We start from the raw sequence: 17888 nt of genomic DNA, 5'->3' as shown, positions 1-17888 counted from the left end.
GAAATCAGTAAGCGAGTGACTGTAAGTACTGTGAGATAGAAATGTGCTGTCAGCCAGGTACGGTAGCGCACGCCTCTAATCCCAGAAGTAGGGAGGCAGGGCAGGCAGATGTCTGTGAGTTCGAGACCAGCCTGGTCTACAGAGTGAGTCTGGGACAGCCAAGGCTACACAGAGAAACCCTGTCTCAGAAAAACAAGACAAAAAAAAAAAAGAAATGTGCTGTCAAGGCGAGGAGATGAGATCACAAAGATGTGAAAGGATGAGCCCAAATTATAATAGGATTTTATTAGGCAGAATGTTTTTCTTGTCCTTAATTATGGTAATTAATTGGTATTTAATATTTGTACTACTTTACAGGGCACAGGGTTGTAACTAGGCACCTGTGGAGCATGTGCAGTGGTCGAATGAGGGTAATTAGCCCTTTCATCTCAAACAGTGCCTTTCATATGACCCAGAGGTTTATTTATTTTTTTATTTTTTATTTTTTTGGTTTTTCGAGACAGGGTTTCTCTGTGTAGCCTCGGCCATCCTGGACTCACTTTGTAGACCAGGCTGGCCTTGAACTCACAGCGATCCTCCTACCTCTGCCTCCCGAGTGCTGGGATTAAAGGCGTGCGCCACCACGCCCGGCTTTATTTTTGTTTGCTTGTTTTTGATTTTTTTTTTTTTTTTTTTGAGACAGGGTTTCTCTGTGTAGCCTTGGCTGCCCTGGAGTCACTTTGTAGACCATGCTGGCCTCGAACTCACAGTGATCTGCCTGACTCTGCCTTCAGAGTGCTGGGATTAAAGGCGTGCGCCGCCCTGTGTGACTATGACTCAGACAGTTTTAAGTGCTGTTAGAGCACAATTTGACAGGAAGCCTTTGCAGTGGGGGGAGGTCCTCTCCAGTGGCCTGCCAGGAAAGACGGACCTAAGGTTTCTTTCCATGGCCATGGAATGAAACGACTCTGGCCTCAAAGCAAGAGTGAGTTTGCCACTATTACCTCCACTGTCCTTGAGGGAGAAGCCGTTTGAACTGCCTGCCCTGCCCATTGCACCTGTGTTCAATCACACATCCTACCTAACAGCACCCCTGTTGTCTCTGTGTTTATTTGCTTGTCCTTCTGTGAGAAGATTCTACCTGTTACTGGAGTTGTCAGGGGCGGTGCCTGGCTCTGGCAGGCCTAACAAACTACCACCAGGCCTCAATATGACAGTTAAACATACTAGCAGTGAAAAGCAGAAAGAGATTTATTCAGAGTGGTCACCCCTGAGAAGCAAAGAGGTTCATTGACCACCCCATCCTACCCCAAGTCTATCTTCCAGGTCCTGAACCCTTCCAGGTTTTAGGGTTAAGTTGAAGACAAGAAGTATGCATGCCTAAAACGACCCAGTCTAGAGTGACCATCCGGTCATGCCCATTGGTGACTTAACCACTGTCTAGGTTACAGCCTGTCCTGCAAGGAGTTTTCTTTTTCTTTTTTTTTTTTCCCTTTAGGTTTTTCCAGAGATGAGTTTCTCTGTATAACAGACCTGGCTGTCCTGGAACTGGTTTTGTAAACTAGGCTGGCTTTGAACTCACAGTAATCTGCCTATCTCTGCCTCCCAAGTGTTGGAATTAAAGCTATGCGCCACCGCACCCAGCTGTCTGCAATGTGTTCTGACAACTTAGCAGAACCATGTGCATTTCTTTTCCGAGAGAAAGCTGCACCCCTGGCTGACACCACACACCAGCTTTTTTCCTTCTGCATGAGATTCCAGGGGAAGTCCCAATTCCTGGGGGGTGGGGGGTTTGGGGGGTGGGGTCCATTGTCTCAATAGTCTGATAGACAAGGGAGGGACACTGATGTCTCCTTAGATTATCTTCATTCCTTCCAAGAAGGTTCTAGACCTTCTGGGAGGATGGGCTGGGATTTAGATTCCTTTCCAAACACTTAAGATTGTTGTCGTAGGAAGATGGCATTTTCCCCATGAAAACACCCAGGAAGGTTGGTTTGATTCCCAGACCATAAAACCTAAATACACGAGTGAATGAACACTATGCTGTAACTGTTCTCCGAAAAACAGTAGGTTGAGTGTGAGTAGACACTCTTGAATCTGCTCTTTGTCTCAAATGACTAGGTGGCCGAGGACAAGGACAGCCCCAAGCCAAATGACTAAACACAGTTGTTCACCCAGGAGACTGTAAAACCCAAACTGTAAGGATACATGTCTACATATTGGTTTTTTTCTTTGCTCCTTGATCTCTGTTCGCCCCTTCCAGAACCTTCCTGGGGTTCATCTCAGTCTCCTGTGCACCTAAGGGAGCCACCTTAATGTGGCCCTCTGCCTGGCTGACTGCATTCTGTCAGAAGCCCGGCCTGAGACCTCAGCAACAGTTAGGTAGAGCCTGACCTTGGTAGGCATTCTTCAGAAAGTTGTCCTTGGTGCTTCTGAGTGATTGGGAAGCATCTTATGTTAAAGCAGAAGGGAAGGTTAAATCACATTTGATTAATTTGGACCCCCCCCCCGCTAGCCATAGCCCTCAGGTCCCCTGCTTTCTAGGACTTCCTAAGGCTTCCCTGGGATTCGGGTCACCTTCTCTCTCACTCCCAGCTCTCTCCTTCCTTCCTTCTTTCCTTTCTTTGTTTCTTTGTTTCTTTCTTTGTTTCTTTCTTTCTTTCTTTCTTTCTTTCCTTCGTTTTTCGAGACAGGGTTTCTCTCTGTAGCCCAGACTGTCTTGGGCTCGCTTTGTAGACCAGGCTGGCTTCGAACTCAGAGATGCACCTGTCTCTGCCTCCCAGGTGCTGGGATTCACTTTCTCCTTTTCTTATCGCTCTCAGTTTTCAGCAGTCTCACGCCCTTCTGCCTCTTTTTCCGCACCCAAGTTTTTCAAACCTTCAAGGTTGCTCATGTAATCCCATTTCTGTGAAAAAATCTTGTGGAAATGAGATCTTTGAAGAGGAGCAAAAGGGTCCAGGGCATCATTCCCTGTGGGCACTGCGCCACCCATTTCTAGGGTTTGTACACTAGCGGTCCAGTAGGCAATTACAACTGGAACGGAAAGCCCCAGAACCACAGCCATTCTGCAGGACCCCTCAAGTGCTGCTTTTATCACTGCAGGTAGAATTTAAGGGCCTACACAGCTCAGCCTGATGTGATCGTGATGCCTGAGTCATTAGCGTGACGCTGTAAAAACAGGCCGGCAGCTTTGTCTGCCAGGGAAAGACGGAGACTGACGTTAAAGAAGAGATGCGGAAGGGCAGGTGTGGGTGATGCGGTAGGGCGGGTGTGGGTGCCGGCGTAGGTGAAGCGGAAGGGCGGGTGTGGGTGCCGGCGTAGGTGAAGCGGAAGGGCGGGTGTGGGTGCCGGCGTGGGTGAAGCGGAAGGGCGGGTGTGGGTGCCGGCGTGGGTGAAGCAGAAGGGCGGGTGTGGGTGCCGCTGTGGGTGAAGCGGAAGGGCGGGTGTGGGTGCCGGCGTGGGTGAAGCGGAAGGGGCGGGTGTGGGTGCCGGCGTGGGTAATGCGGAAGGGCGGGTGTGGGTGCCGCTGTGGGTGAAGCGGAAGGGCGGGTGTGGGTGAAGCGGAAGGGCGGGTGTGGGTGCCGGCGTGGGTGATGCTCAAGGTCCTGCAGATGTCACAGGGTTGTCTCGCTGTCATCTAATGGCAGGAAAATCCTTGGAGTGTGGCCAGGAGTCTCCCCTCCCCCCACCCCAGTTTGGGTTTCCTTCCCATGAGCCCTCGCAGAAGAGGAGCTTGGCACATGCATGTACGCCTTAGCAAAAACAAACAAACAAAAAAACCCGTAACTTTGTCCTGGCAGAAAACTCTTCACACGTATTGTTGAGTCCAAGAGCGAGGATGAGACTCCAGGACGCAGCAGTCAAGTGCCTTACCAAGAATTCTAAGGGCTGGGTCCTTCCGTGGCTGAAGGATTTTCATATGCCAAAGAGGACTGCTGGAATTAATAAGTCTTAGGCTTCCAAAATATGATTTCAATAGACATTGGGATTGAGACTGTGGGTTTACACGATAAGGCATGTGTGTATTACTAAGTGACTTGCAGAAGTGGGCATGCATCCATTCTGTGGAGGCCAGAGGTCTAGCATGTTCTGTAATTTCTCTTCACCGCATTATGTTTTAAATGATCTTTTAAATTTTTCCCATTTTTTTCTTTTTTTACATATACGTTTACTTTTTGAGACAGGGTCTGTTACTGAATCTGCAGCTTAGTGACTTGGACAGAATAGCTAGTCCCAAGTTGAATGAAGCAAGCCTGCCTTGCCTCTTCGCCTCTTCAGGAATGCAAGCACACACACTTTGGCTTTTTACAAGGGCGGCAGGGACCAGACCTCAGGTCCTCCTGCTTCCTCAGCACGCTCCCATTTTACCCATCGTCACCCTTCTGAGTCACAGCATGTCTACTTCTGATATTTGTTTCCCAAAATTTCAAAATACAAGATTAGCACCTGGGAGAGAATGGTAGCCTGGGAGTTGTTACTTGGCTGAAAATGCAGTCGCTCTTCTTTCTGAGGCTGGGGGCTACGTCTTTCTGGGCCCCATCCTATGTTTTGTCCTTTCTATTCAGCTGGGCCTTAGACCCCGAGCTAAGATGATACAAGATGAGGGACCTGCCTTGTTTTACATTCTCTTCTAAGAAAAAGGGCACAATTTGTTTTGTGGTTAAAATCATTGCCTATTTTTAATCACACTGATAGCTAGGGACGAAATGATTATTCAACTTCTTCTCAAGCGAAAGACCCATTGCCCCCATCCCTGTTAATTTCTTTGAGTTTGGCCTTCAGCACCTGCCCTCTATTTTCTTTGGTGATTGCTGGGAGCTGCCCACCATTTTGTAGTGCGGAGCGCACATCTTCCATGTGAGCACTCAGCAGGCTAAGGAGGCTGATATTCCGACCTAAAAATATTCCAGGCTCTTTTATACTGTGAACCCCACCTTTATATGAACCTCGGTATGCTGAGTACCCCAGTTTGCAATGGCTTCTACTCACTATACTAATCCTCGAGGTATGTGCTGAGTTCCCAGGCCATAAGGAAGCAAGTGCAGGTAACCGCGCAGTTTACCCAGGCCTTGGCGAGCTAGCCTCGAGCTCTCCACTGACAGCTGCTTCTCTTTCTTCCACAGGCATGAATGCTGCTGTCCGTGCTGTGGTGCGCACAGGAATATACGTGGGGGCCAAAGTCTACTTCATATGCGAGGTCAGTGCTTGCATCCTGTTTGTGCTTTCTCCAACTGAAGAGTGTACCGCCCACTGGCTCACAGCCCTGAGCTCACAGCTCTCTCTCTCTCCTGCTGCCTCCTCTGCCTGAGCACCAGAAATGAGGGGGAAAGTGAGATAAGACAGCACAAAAGTCATGCTGGTATCAACTTCCTGGTCTTGATTACTGGGCCAATGATCCTGAAGGTGTTAACTATGCAAGCTGATCTCAAAGACCAGTAGGAGGAAAGGGAAGACAGCCTTTTTAGCCAGGCGTGGTGGTGAACACCTTTGATCCCAGCACTTGGGAGAAATGCTGTGAGTTCCTGGCCACCCAGGTCTACAAAGAGAGTCTAGGACATCCAGGGCTCTGTGTAACAGAGAAACCCTATCTCGGAAAACCAAAAAAGACAGCCCTTTTAAGCTTTCCATCGCTAATGTGAAGCTGACTCTACACCTTAGTGCCTGCTCTTGTCACAGCTTCATGATAAAGAATCTGGGTTAAGTGGGTATTAGTGTAGAAAGGAAAATGATGCCGTGAGTTTGCCTGGAAGTGGATACAACTGGAAATCATCATGTTAAGTGAAAGAGACTAGACTGAGACAAACACATTTGCTCTTCTTGCAGATCTTAGATTTTATATTCTCTCTCTCTCTCTCTCTCTCTCTCCCTCCCTCCTGTGTGTGTTTGTGTTATATGAAACTAGAAAGAAGACTATGATGGAAAGGACATCTAAAGAGGTAGAAAATGGAAGGAAAAGGTGATAAATGCCTGAGACATGAGAACATAAAGGAGACAGTGGGGGTAGGAGGGGGTAGCAAGAGGAGGAGGAGAATAAGAGGGAGAGGAGAGGAGTGAATGAGGAGGAATATGTAGAAAATGCCACAGTGAAATCCATTCTCTCCTGTGTTAATGTAGACTAAAGGACTGTAACCATAACGAAGTGCACTGTAGCTGCTCTCAGTCTCCTGTATCTGAGGTCTTGGGAGCTTAAGAAACGTAGTATATGAAGGAACCAACATATACTTTATGTGCAGAACTATAAGGAAAATCATTTTATTTTAAATGTGTAAAATATATCTAAAAAGGGAAAAGTACTGTGTTTCTAATGGTCAATCCAGGGCTGAGGAGATGGCTTTGTGGGGTACGGGCTTGCTCCAATAGCATCAGGACCCAAATGTGCATCCACAGAAGACTCCTAGAAGCTGCTGTGATCACATGCATTGCATGTGACAAGGCCGGAGGGGAATTGCCTTAGAAGCTGGGGTAGGGAGTAATATTCTTCAGACTGAGATTCTTATATCACTGGCCTATTTAGGTTACTCCTGTTCTTTAAAAACTGTCACAACACTTCTAGGTCAACAGTACTATTCTGTAAAATTCTGTGTTTGGGATCTATACATTGATGTGTAGATGATGGCATCAGTCAGTTTAAAAGCCATGCCCATTGTGATGGTCACTAAAGCCTCTCCAACCCTAACTCTCAAGCCCATCCCCTCCAGAGCGGTGACATCGGATCCCTGCTGTTCAGTGTCTGAACGCTGCAAGGGGGCTCACTAAGACATCTTCCCTTTTGTGGAATGGCTGTGCCTGCATTCCTTTGCTCATGTGTTCTCCATTTGCTTGGGAAACGTTTCCTGACCCCTTGTGTTGTAATTTGCTTTCCAGTAACCATGGCTATGTGATATTTGTTGGTTAGATTTGGGCAGTTTGCAAACAATAGTTCTAAGCCCCTTACTGTTGGAAAAATGTGATGGTTAAGGTCTCGTGAATTTCCATGCCTGGGCTGCCGTCTCTTGCTCTGCTTGATGAGGTGTGAGCACAGACTGGGATCCATGCCACAGAGAGCAAGAGCCCTCTTCCTCCTCCTCCTTCTCTGAGAGCTTGCATCTGTGTGTCAGGGTCTGTGCGGGGAGGCCACTGACTTACCCAGTGGGCCACAGGGCTTCCAGTGTCACTCCCATGTTTCAGTGAGACCTTTGCATTGTTCTTTCTGCTTCTGTTTCAGAGCTTGCATGTGAACACAGAGGCAGCTCGCTCTCCCTGCCACTCTCTCTCCTGCCTTGAGCCTTGAGAGAGAGAACCGTCCGTGCCTGCTGGGCTGAGAGCAAGCCTTAATAAGTAAATGTGGTTTTCATGAGCTCCTTGGGCTTGGAGCGGTGCCAGATGAGGTTTTCTGTTAAAATTAGCAGTGCTTTAAATTTGCTAGGGACAAGAATGTAGACTCCTATGAGCTCATGTGATCTGCACGCCAAGCCACAGTGCTGGTGTCCCCTGCTCTTTCTGCATGTAGCTGAGAACCTAGCAAAAAGTCCTGCATGAGTCCTTTGATCTTGCTGGTGGCTCTGGAGGGTGTATTAGGGAAGGAAGGAAGTTATTTCTGTTATTTCATAGTGAAACTGAATCTTCCCCCAAAATTCTGTGTTGCTGTTCAGTCCTTTGCAGGGTAAAAAAGAGCTCAGCGTTGTGACCGACAAGCCTAGTTGGGAGTAACTTACATACAAGGACATATGCCACTGGTTGAAGATGTTTTGATAGTCTAGTTGTTGTTGGGATAATTTTTCCTGGCATCCAGGTGGTAACAACAGGATCCACCATGACACCTCTTTTCCCCCTCCTGTTTTTCGAGGCAGGGTTTCTTTGTGTCAGCTTTGGCTGTCCTAGACTTGCTTTGTACACCAGGCTGGCCTTGAACTCACAGCAATCCATCTACCTCTGCCTTCCAAGTGCTAGGATCAAAGGCGTGCGCCACCACGCCCAGCAAGCATGACACCTCTTAAACTGGACAATGCAGCCCTCAATAGACTCAGCTGGCCCCACGTGTCAGATCTAATAATGCTGAGAAAGAAGCCCACTGTTCCTTGAAAAGCCAGCTCTGTTTTTTGTGTTGTTAGTTGGGAAAAGACTAAAAGCTGATGGCTGTGTAAGCATTTACCCTTTGCAAGAGGCTGATAAACTCTCAGTGCTTTCTCAGACGCTTGCTCTGTGTAGTTGTTTATCTTGTGTGTCTGCACTTTGCTCTTTCTCTTCCTGTCTTGTGATTGCCTGTCTGGGTACTGGTGACATTTAGATAACTCCAGACCTGGCTGCCCTAGTCTTGCTCCATAGACCAGGCTGGCCTTGAACTCAGAGATCCGCCTGCCTCTCCCTCCCAAGTGCTGGGGTTACAGGTGTGTGCCACCACCCCTGGAATAGGGAGAATGTCTTATGGGCCCGCAACGGAAGACATTTGATTTTTTTTTTCTTTTGAGGTTAACTAGATCTATTGTCTACACTACTGTTTTTAGAGTTCTCTAGAGAAACAGAACCAACAATGATTATAAGGCAGGGCCTAGTAGAGCGGCTTACACACCCGTAGGCCCCTCTGTGTGAGGAGTCTCTGGGCAGTGAGGAGCTGGAAGCTCAGTTTGAGAGAGGCCAGCGATGCTGTACGGCTTGGTACATGTATGAGATCCGTTTCCTTAGTAGCAGTAAACAGTCCCTGAATGCACGGTGTCATCATGTACTGTCGACATGAAAGTTCTGCCTCTGTGATTTTCCAAACAGAATGGCCACATCTGTATGCTTTCACCTGGCTTGCCTGACAGCAAAGCCCTGGTGACCCAGAATGAGGCTGAGTATAAAGCCCTGGTTCAGCCCACCAGGTGTGAGGTGCCGAACCTGTCTGTGCAGAAACGGACATCTAATGGGATGGCCTCCTCTGAGCTCCCAGTGGCCTCAGGTCACATTTGCAGTCATATCCACGCTGCCTTTGAAAACCCAAGCCTTAGTGTCCTCGCATGTGCCTCCTAGGCCATAGGGATTGTGGACCCAGAGCAAGCAGCCCAGGCAATGCCTGGGAAGTAATGGGTTAACCCTTTGATCCTGTGTCCTCATTGGACCCATGGGAGTAATTTTTGTGCTGGATATAATGGAGGCAGGAGAGCTTCAGGAGTTCAAAGTCATCCTTGGTTACGTAGTGAGTTCCAGGCCAGCCTAGGACAAGCTCTCACCTCAGAACCTTTAAAAGAAAAGGAAGGGGGGTGGGGAAAGCAAGGGATTAAAAAAAAAAAAATAGAAAGGGAAGAAAGAAAACAGAGGTCTACTGTCTCTCTCCCTCACTGGCAGAAAATATGTGGAAGAGTTTTGAGCACTAACCCCAAAGGGGCTGTTTGCCGTCCAGTTCCAGCGCAAGAAGGCATGTTTGCCTTTGACTCCGTTGGTTTGGGGCCAGGCACAGAACTGAGGCGTGTGACTGAACTGATGTTCTTCCTGACCGGCTGGGATCCACGAGCCTCCCAGTGAGGAGGCTTCCTTCCTAACCTCACTAAGCACTGCAGCGTTTGGGGTGGGACAGATACAGGGTCCTGTGCTTTGCAGGGTGTGAAGGAGCATCCTCCTCTATCCAGTGGATGCCAGGCACCTCCTCCTCAGTCACGACAGTCAAGATTATCCCCAGATGGCACTGGTCCCCGGAGGCACAGTCCCTCGCATTAGGGACTGCTATTCTCAAAACCGTTTGTTTCCCCTCTCAAACCATTTCTAAAAGGTGCCCAGGCTTATGTTTTAAAGCATTCTTTAGTGATTCATCCGAACACGTTGGTTCAGGGATCCTTTGGTTTCTCAGGCCACCTAGAACTTTCAAGGTTATCGCAAGATTGGAACAGTTCAGCAGATTAGTTAGTATTAGTTAAATAATGGCTTCCTTTCCCCCCCTTCCCCCTCCCCATCTTCCTTCTCCTCTGTTTATATTCATCCTCTTGCTCCTCTCTTTCCCCACTTCCTCCCTTTTTCCTCTTCTCCTGAAAGTGTGTGAAAAATGTATGAACCCGAAAGCCTGTTATTTGTGGCAAAAGCCTGGCACCTGCGTGGGCTGAGCTGTTTCGTCTGGCTGCTGCTTGCGGGCCTGTGGATCTGGGTCAGGTCTGCGTGTGGTGCATGTGGAGCCCTTAGGCTCCATTCCAGGGAAGCTGGCAAGGGTTGGTGGGTTAACCCGTTTTTTTCCTATGTAGTGAGCTGATTGTTGGTTACTTTCTTTCCCTTCTGTTTGTTTTAGTTGTTCTTCAGCTGGGTCCCCCACCCCCACCCCAGCAGTCCACAGGATGCCATAGCTCCTCAGTAGTGATAAAACAAGACTAATATTTTATGAGGAAGACCATGTCCAGAGCAGGCTGTTCTGGATTAGGTGGGTCCAAGCCAGGATAGGAAACAGTGAAATTAACATGGCCATCCCATCAGAAATAGGCTTCTCGTTGCTTTCAGTTTGTTTTTTTTTAAGACAGGGTTTCTCTGTGTAGCCTTGAAATGTCCTGGACTAACTTTGTAGACCAGGCTGGCCTCGAACTCACAGCCTGCCTCTGCCTCCCAAGTGCTGGGATTAAAGGTGTGCACCACCACCGCCCAGCCGCTTTCAGTTTATTATGTGAGTTTAATAACCTATTGGTGAAGATTTTCTGCAGATTTTAAAAGAAACATTCTCAGAGATCTTTGCAAAAAACATAACCTGAAATGTCTTTTACTTTTAAATGAAGGGTTTAACAGTTCGATATTGTACGAGGGAAGCCATTTATAAACACTGTACGGGCTCATCTCTCATTGTCCATACTTTGATCAAAGGTCAGGAGCATTCTTACCTCTTTAGCAGTCAATCTTATTGCTATTCTAATTTCTAATCACAAATTATAAATATGTTAGAGATAAAGAAAAAAAGTATATATAGCAGAGCTAATGCTGCCGTGACTTCAGATCTACCTAAATGATACCTTTGTCACCTTCCCTGTGGCTCCAGAGGCCCCGAGGGTCTCTGCTGCCCTTGTCACCTCCAGTGGACATGTCTATTTCTGGTTCACGCCAGACTGGCTTTTCATCTTGATCTTGAATGATTAGCCTGTCAGTTTAGCTTCTCTTGTTTCAGGCCCTGAGTACAACTATAGCTCAACTTAACATTCTAGTAAAGGCGCCTTGGGCGGGGCTGGGGCATGTGGCACAGGTGACTCAGCACTCCCTCAGCCTGCGTGAAGCTTTGCTTTGGATCCCAGCGACCTGTAGACTTGAGAGAGCTCCTGTGATCCCAGCACACAGGAGGCAGCGGCAGGAAGAACAGGAACATGAGTGCATCTTCTATGTGTCAGGCCACTCTGGGCTGCATGAGACTCCCCAAAATAATAAGTAAAATAGAAAGATGAAAGTCAAAGAAATGAAAGGTTTTATGGAACTAGCATATTGGCAGCACTCTTTCCTTCCTAGGAGAGGTTCCTCCCCACCCCTCCCTTTGCTAGAACCATTACTCCTCTTCTTCTGTAGAATGCACTTCCAGCTCCTGATGTTTAAAGCGAGAAAAGCTAAGCCTGTGGCAGAAAAATCCACGAAACCCTTCTCTAGCCTCTAGCCGGCACTCAGTGCTGCACCCACATCCCAAGACAGAAGCACAAAGGTGACCTTGTTCTGTAGTATGGGAAATACTTACACGCCTGGGATGCATGGACAATGCCAGCCGGTAGATTCCTTGATTTAAAGACAGGTCACAGTATCTGTGCCATCTTTTTTGAAGTATTTCTTGATTCACTGTTGTTATTAAGTGTCACTCCTTGTCCTCTGATGCTGGCTTCTACTTCCCCCATCAGTGTTTCAAAATTCAAGCAGTGCTGTCTACATCTTATTCAAGCATTTCTCTGGGATTTTGTTTTGTTTTGTTTTTCGAGACAGGGTTTCTCTGTGTAGCCCTGGCTGTCCTAGACTTGCTTTTTACACCAGGCTGGCCTTGAACTCACAGTGATTCACCTGCCTCTGCCTCAAGAGTGCTGGGAATAAAGGCAGTGCCACCACACCCGGCTTGTTTCTGGGATTTTTAACACAACTTTTTTTGTGCGTTTGAGCTTCCTTGGTACCCAAACTAGTGATCCACCACATGTGGTAAAACTAATAGCAGTGGTGGTTGAGGGTGGAGCTGTGTTGCATCACCACATGTTGTTTCCTGTGAGCTGGTCGCTGGCACACTCTTCCAGGTCCAGCCCTTGCACTAACACGCATGACTCCTAACCACATTTGACTAAGTCACATTGATTTACAAAGGGCCAATTCAGATGATCAATGCCTGCCCTTTCTACAGGAACACAGGTTAGGATAAGAGCTACAGGAGTGACTACTGTTTGTCTGAGTGGTAAAGACCTGTCTGTGTTCATTCTTATACTAAATTCCCATGCCATTTCTGACCTGGTAATCCCTACAGCCATCATGAGTATGGTTTCAGACAGTCCAGACACACAACATTCTCAAATTGTAAAAGAGGAGGGACTCTCTGGAGCCCCACTTTTGCCATCTCCAATGTCATTATGGTCATCTCAGTGAAGCTAAGAGAGGTCCCATTGAGGAAGCTGGTGGCATAATCAGCCATGTAGGTTTGACTGTCACCCTGAAGTAAGGCTGCCCTGCCTCCTTCCTGCTGTTGCTGTTAGGTTTATTGCTTGCCTGAAAGTGTGCGCTGTTAAGCTTTGGCTTAAAGAAACCTAATAATGCCAGACGACTAATCAAGTCAAGTTAGTACATCAGTGTGTTAGTGGTTTGCTTAAGCTGCAAGTACAGGGCCACACACAGGGGTGTAACAAGAGCCCTGGTCTTCCTGGACTCACTTTGTAAACCAGGCTGGCCTTGAACCCACAGAAATCAACCTGCCCTTGCCTCCTGAGTGCTGGGATTGAAGGTGTGTGCCACCACTGCCCAGCTGCTCTCAGCATTTCTTAGTTGCCTAAGGTTCTTTGTGTATGGTTGAGGTCCTATTAGATTTCTCTGTTCTGTTAGGTTGTTTCTTTAAACCACACACACATACACAAAGGTTGAGCAGGTTAGGATTATATATTCTCACACACACACACACACACACACACACACACACACACACAGAGACCCTGAGTCTGAGAGAGCAGTAGGAGGGAAGGGCTGTAGGGAAGAAGGGGAGGGTGTAAAATGATAAAATTATGATTTTGTTTGTTTGTTTGTTTGTTTGAGACAGGGTTTCTCTGTATAACAGCTCTAGCTGTCCTAGACCAGGCTGGCCTCAAACTCAGAGATCCTCTGGCCTCTGCCTCCCTAGTGCTAGGACTAAAGATATGCACAGCCACTCCCAGCATGACATTATACACTTAACATCTATTTAAACTAAAAAGGAACACAATGCTTGCTACTCTTGTTGCAGCTGTTCAGTTTCTTGTACCTACGTCAGTAGGCCCAGTACTTGTTTGTAACTCCTGCTGCAGGAGACCTGGCCCTCTCCTCTCGCTTTCAAAGTCACCTATAAACACAAAAATACAGATAAAACAAAATATTAAATATAAAGAAAAGGAAAACCAGACAGAGAATGTTTACTGACTTTTTATTTTTATTTTTGTGAGCAGCTACTTTTGAGCCACAGTTTTTACTAAGATAAATATATAAATATACAACTAGATAGCCAGTCAGAGCTTCTCAGATGCCTGCCCTCAAGCGTTTTCTGTAGCAGAAAAATCCAGGAATTCACACTGAGACAACCCCCTGCAGATGAGAAGAAGCTGATCATACACCTATGCGACTAGGATTTAAAAAGGAAAAGGCCCAATTTAATACAAAAGAGGAATTCTCCATATGGCCCTTTAATTTTGGAGGCGGGGGGAGAGATCACTTCAAAAACTTCCTACGCTGTGGGGCTTGGTCTTACTTTGTTTATGCTGGAGTCAATGCATGACTAAACATAGTGGCCACAGGGACCCTAAGTATAGCAATGGATCCTCTCAGAACCAGCTGGAGTCTGGCGGCCAGTCTGCTGCTGCTGTGTGTAATTGAGAGCCTGTGACCTGTGCTTTCACTGAGTGAATGACCTGACATGAGGAATTCTGGTGGAGGATGGGTTTGGTAGAGCCAGCCAAGGTCCCTTGGGACTGACTAGCCTCTCAAGTGGAGTGAAAACCAAACCAAAAGCTGGTTGTGCTTCTTTGGTTAAAAACTTTAGTGTGAGGCTGGGCATGGTGGTTCATGCCTTTAATCCCAGCACACAAGAGGCAGAGGCAGGAGGATGCATGTGAGTTCGAGGCCAGCCTGGTCTATGAGTCCAGGACAGGCAACGCTACACAGAAAAACAAAAACAAAAAAACAAACAAACAAACTTCAGTGTGAATTTTAAAGGGTTCTGTGGTTTGCTTTCCTTAGGTGAGTCATGAAACTGGCTTTGAAGGCAGAGCACAAAGTGGATTTTAGAAAATGTTTTGTCTGCATCAAGTGTTTAGCCTTCTGCTTCAATAGGAAAAACAAAACAAAAACCCCAATTGATCTCACTTTCTCCATGATAATAATTTAAGGTAAAATTGGTTCTCCTAATTTGGTAGTCTCTTCTTTCTAGTAAAAGGCAGCTGAAGGCTGCAGGTGTCAGCTATTTTTCTGCTGTGATGTGAGCACAGTGCACACTAAAGAATGAGTCATTTCCTAGCGAGTTACCATGTCTACCGTGGAGCGGAAGCTTTAAATGCAATAGTAATTGAGTCATTTTCTCCCCTCATTTGTTTGAACTGTTTCATCACCATGTGTATCTAGACTGTGCAACACAGTTACAGTCATTGTTGCCAAGCAACCTTTAAAATGTGTTAAAGCTCGTGGCACTGTTTCCCACCCCCATAAGTAGCAAAATTCTTTGTTAAAAAAAAAAAAATCAAATTTTAAAGTAATAAATCAGTATTTGGGGCTGGTTACCTAGAACAGCTGGTAGAGTGCTTGCCCCGCACAGAGGAAGTCCCAAGTTTAATCCCCAGCACCAAATAAAACTGGGTGTGCCCATCTGGTACACGCCTGTGCCTTTTGTACTTGGGAGATGGAAGCGGGAGCAGCAGAAGTTCAAGGCCATCCTCGGCTGCACAGTAAGTTCAAGGCCAGGCTGGGCTGTGTGAGACCTTGCATCAACAAACCCAACATTTAAATGAAAAGACTAAGAGGAAAGGGAGCATTTTGTTTCGGGGTGTGGCATGATTAGGCAGCAGACCTGGCCTTTGGTAGCTGAGTGGGGAGCAGTTCTGTGACTGCGGATGCTGCCGGAACACTGTGGGCCCTGATGCTACGGAAGGCTGACCTGGATCCAGCCCTGAGCGCATCCCAGGATGCTTTTTGACCTGTAGCTGGTCCCTCTTCCGGGTGCGATCCAGGACTGCTTTCTCTACCTGGGCCTGTTATTTACCCTATCGTTGATTGTCAGACCTTGTTGTGATGGGCTTTCATGTGGGAGCTTGGCAAGTCTTCCTGGCATGGTGTGTCAGAGCCCTGCAGGGAGTGCGGCTCTTGTGTCCTGTTCTTCTGAGGGTGCTCCTGGGTTATGGCTGATGGCCTGTCTGCATCCTTCCCTGTTTTATTTCTGGCTCAGAAGTTGGTGAGTTTGGATGAAGACACTGGCACTCTGGGTGGAATCCATTTCATCACTGTGGGGGCTAGGAGCCGATGCATGGACCCAGGGTGCGCTGAGTCCTCTGTTCTACTGGTTCGTTTCCTTCCCTTCCAGGCTTTGTAGAAATAAACTTAGGGAGAGGTCTTTGCTTTTCATTTATTCATGCACCATGGTTTAATACCTTTTATTTATTTATTTATTTATTTTTAGTTTTTCGAGACAGGGTTTCACTGTGTAGCACTGGCTGTCCTAGACTTGCTTTGTAGACCAGGCTGGCCTCCAACTCAAAATGATCTGCCTGCCTCTGCCTCACAAGTGCTGGGATTAAAGGCAAACACCACTACGCCCCACCATGCCCAGCAGTTTAATACTTTTATCCAACACTTGCACTGCGCTGTCTCCAAAGTTAACAGTCACTTTGGAAGACTAGGTTCATTGTGAGTTGTGTTTCAGTTTTACAACTTGTGGGTCTGTTAATGGATAATAAAGTCCAACCTCTTATAAAATAGATGTTTATTTCTCTTTTCTCATGCAGGGTTACCAAGGCATGGTGGACGGAGGCTCCAATATCGTGGAAGCCAAATGGGAAAGTGTCTCCAACATGCTGCAAATAGTAGGTATCACAGTGCTCTTTGCTTCTCCGTATGGAAGTCGCTGTTTTAGCTTTCACTTCAGTAGGTTCTAAAATGAGTTCCCATCCCTGCTAGCTAATTTTAAACTACAATTAGTTTATTGTTTTAATCTCATTATGAGGACAAAAAACAAAACATGTTCTCCCCCCCCTTTTTTTTTCTGTGCCTCTTATTTTTCTTGTCTCTTTGACAAATGTCTGACAGAAGTTACCCAGGGAAGGATGTATGTGGCTCATCGCTCAGCGGATATAGTCTTCGATGTCGGAGAGCAAGGTGACATAAGAGGCTGAGCAATGCAGTCCATGGTGGCAGGCAGCTCGTGGGTGAGCTTGTAACCGGGATTCTCGCATGGCCTCTTACACTTTGGCAGGTCAGAGGTAGCGAGCTGGGGCCAGAGGCCAAGATGGTTACCACCTTCAAGGATCTACCCCAGCAACCCACTTGGAATTCAGCTAGTCTCCAAGCAGCCACACACAGTTTTCCCGAATAAATATTATCAGTACGTGAGGACCAAAGAAAGGTTTAAACACAGCTGCCTTTAGGGCATGCTTCACTTTCAATCTACAATGTGTGTCATTTAAATTTTATGTGTGTATGTGTGTGCCTTGTGAGAAGTGTATGTGTATATGTGTGCACCTGTGCAGAGAAAAGCCAGAAGGTGATGTTGGAGCTCTTGGAGCCGGAGTTATAGCCATTTGCAGAATACCTGGCTTGTTATGTGGGAGCTGGAATCAGAACCTGGTCTTTTTTGTTGTTGTTTTTATGAGATAGGGTCTCTCTGTGTAGCCTTGGCTGTCCCGGACTTGCTTTGTAGACCAGGCTGGCCTTGAACTCACAGTGATCCGTCTGCCTCTGCTGCACGGGTGCTGGGATTAATGGCGTGCACCACCATGCCCGGCTGGCGAGTGGTCTTAACCACTGAGTCATCTTCCATGCCCTTTTATTAAGTCTTAAAAAATCAACGTGTCACCGGGTGTGGGTGGCGCATGCCTTTCATCCCAGTACTCGGGAGGCAGAAGCAGGCAGATGGCTTTGAGTTCAAGGCCAGCCTGGTCTACAAAGAGAGTCCAGGACAGCCAAGGATACACAGAGAAACCCTGTCTCAAAAACCAAACAAAAATATAAACACGCCCTTAACTCAGGAAGCATCGTTCCAAGACACACTTGTGTGCCCCGGCCTCAGCTACTGTTTATTGTGGTACTTCTGGCAGATATTTTTTCAATTTTTATTTTTTGGAGTAGACAAATGTAGAGGTTACTATGGTTTGCTGGTGCTGTGTGCTCGCTGGGGAATTTCTAAGCATGGGAAAGATCCTGCCTGGCAGCCCCTCGGGCTGTGGATTTAACAGGGACACTTCATCCTGTTCTAGCTTGAAGCCAACCCAGCTTATTTCTGTGTTGTGCACAAGAAAGAAGTATGCTACTGAAGGCAAAACAGTTGCTTGCTTTGAGTTTAAAAGTAATCTGTCTGGGGAACTTAGGCCTCATACATCCCTGGAACATTTTGGCTTAAGGACCGGTCCAAATTATTTGAGAAATAAAGAGATGACGTAGAAAGAAAACACTTCATACCAAGTTCTTTATTTGCTGCTTGAGTGTTTTTTTTTTTTTAAAGATTTATTTATTTATTATTTATACAATGTTCTGCCTGCATGTATGCCTGCACTCCAGAAGAGGGTATTAGATCACATTATAGATGGTTATGA

General features: G+C 46.9%; 1 protein-coding gene across 2 annotated transcripts in view; it reads left to right on the top strand.

The window, feature by feature from the left end:
- The window catches only part of Pfkp (phosphofructokinase, platelet), a 67059-nt gene that overhangs the window by 10612 nt on the left and 38559 nt on the right, over positions 1 to 17888 (top strand). For both annotated transcript variants that reach the window (XM_051151451.1, XM_051151449.1), the window contains exons 2-3: positions 5103 to 5176; positions 16086 to 16163. In XM_051151451.1, the coding sequence (XP_051007408.1) occupies positions 5103 to 5176; positions 16086 to 16163 (152 nt within the window). The remainder of the gene's footprint in view (positions 1 to 5102; positions 5177 to 16085; positions 16164 to 17888) is intronic.

Source organism: Acomys russatus, chromosome 9, assembly GCF_903995435.1.
Source record: "Acomys russatus chromosome 9, mAcoRus1.1, whole genome shotgun sequence".
Lineage (NCBI taxonomy): Eukaryota > Metazoa > Chordata > Mammalia > Rodentia > Muridae > Acomys > Acomys russatus.
The sequence above is the reverse complement of the archived record's forward strand: the minus strand, read 5'-3'. Positions and strand labels throughout refer to the sequence as shown.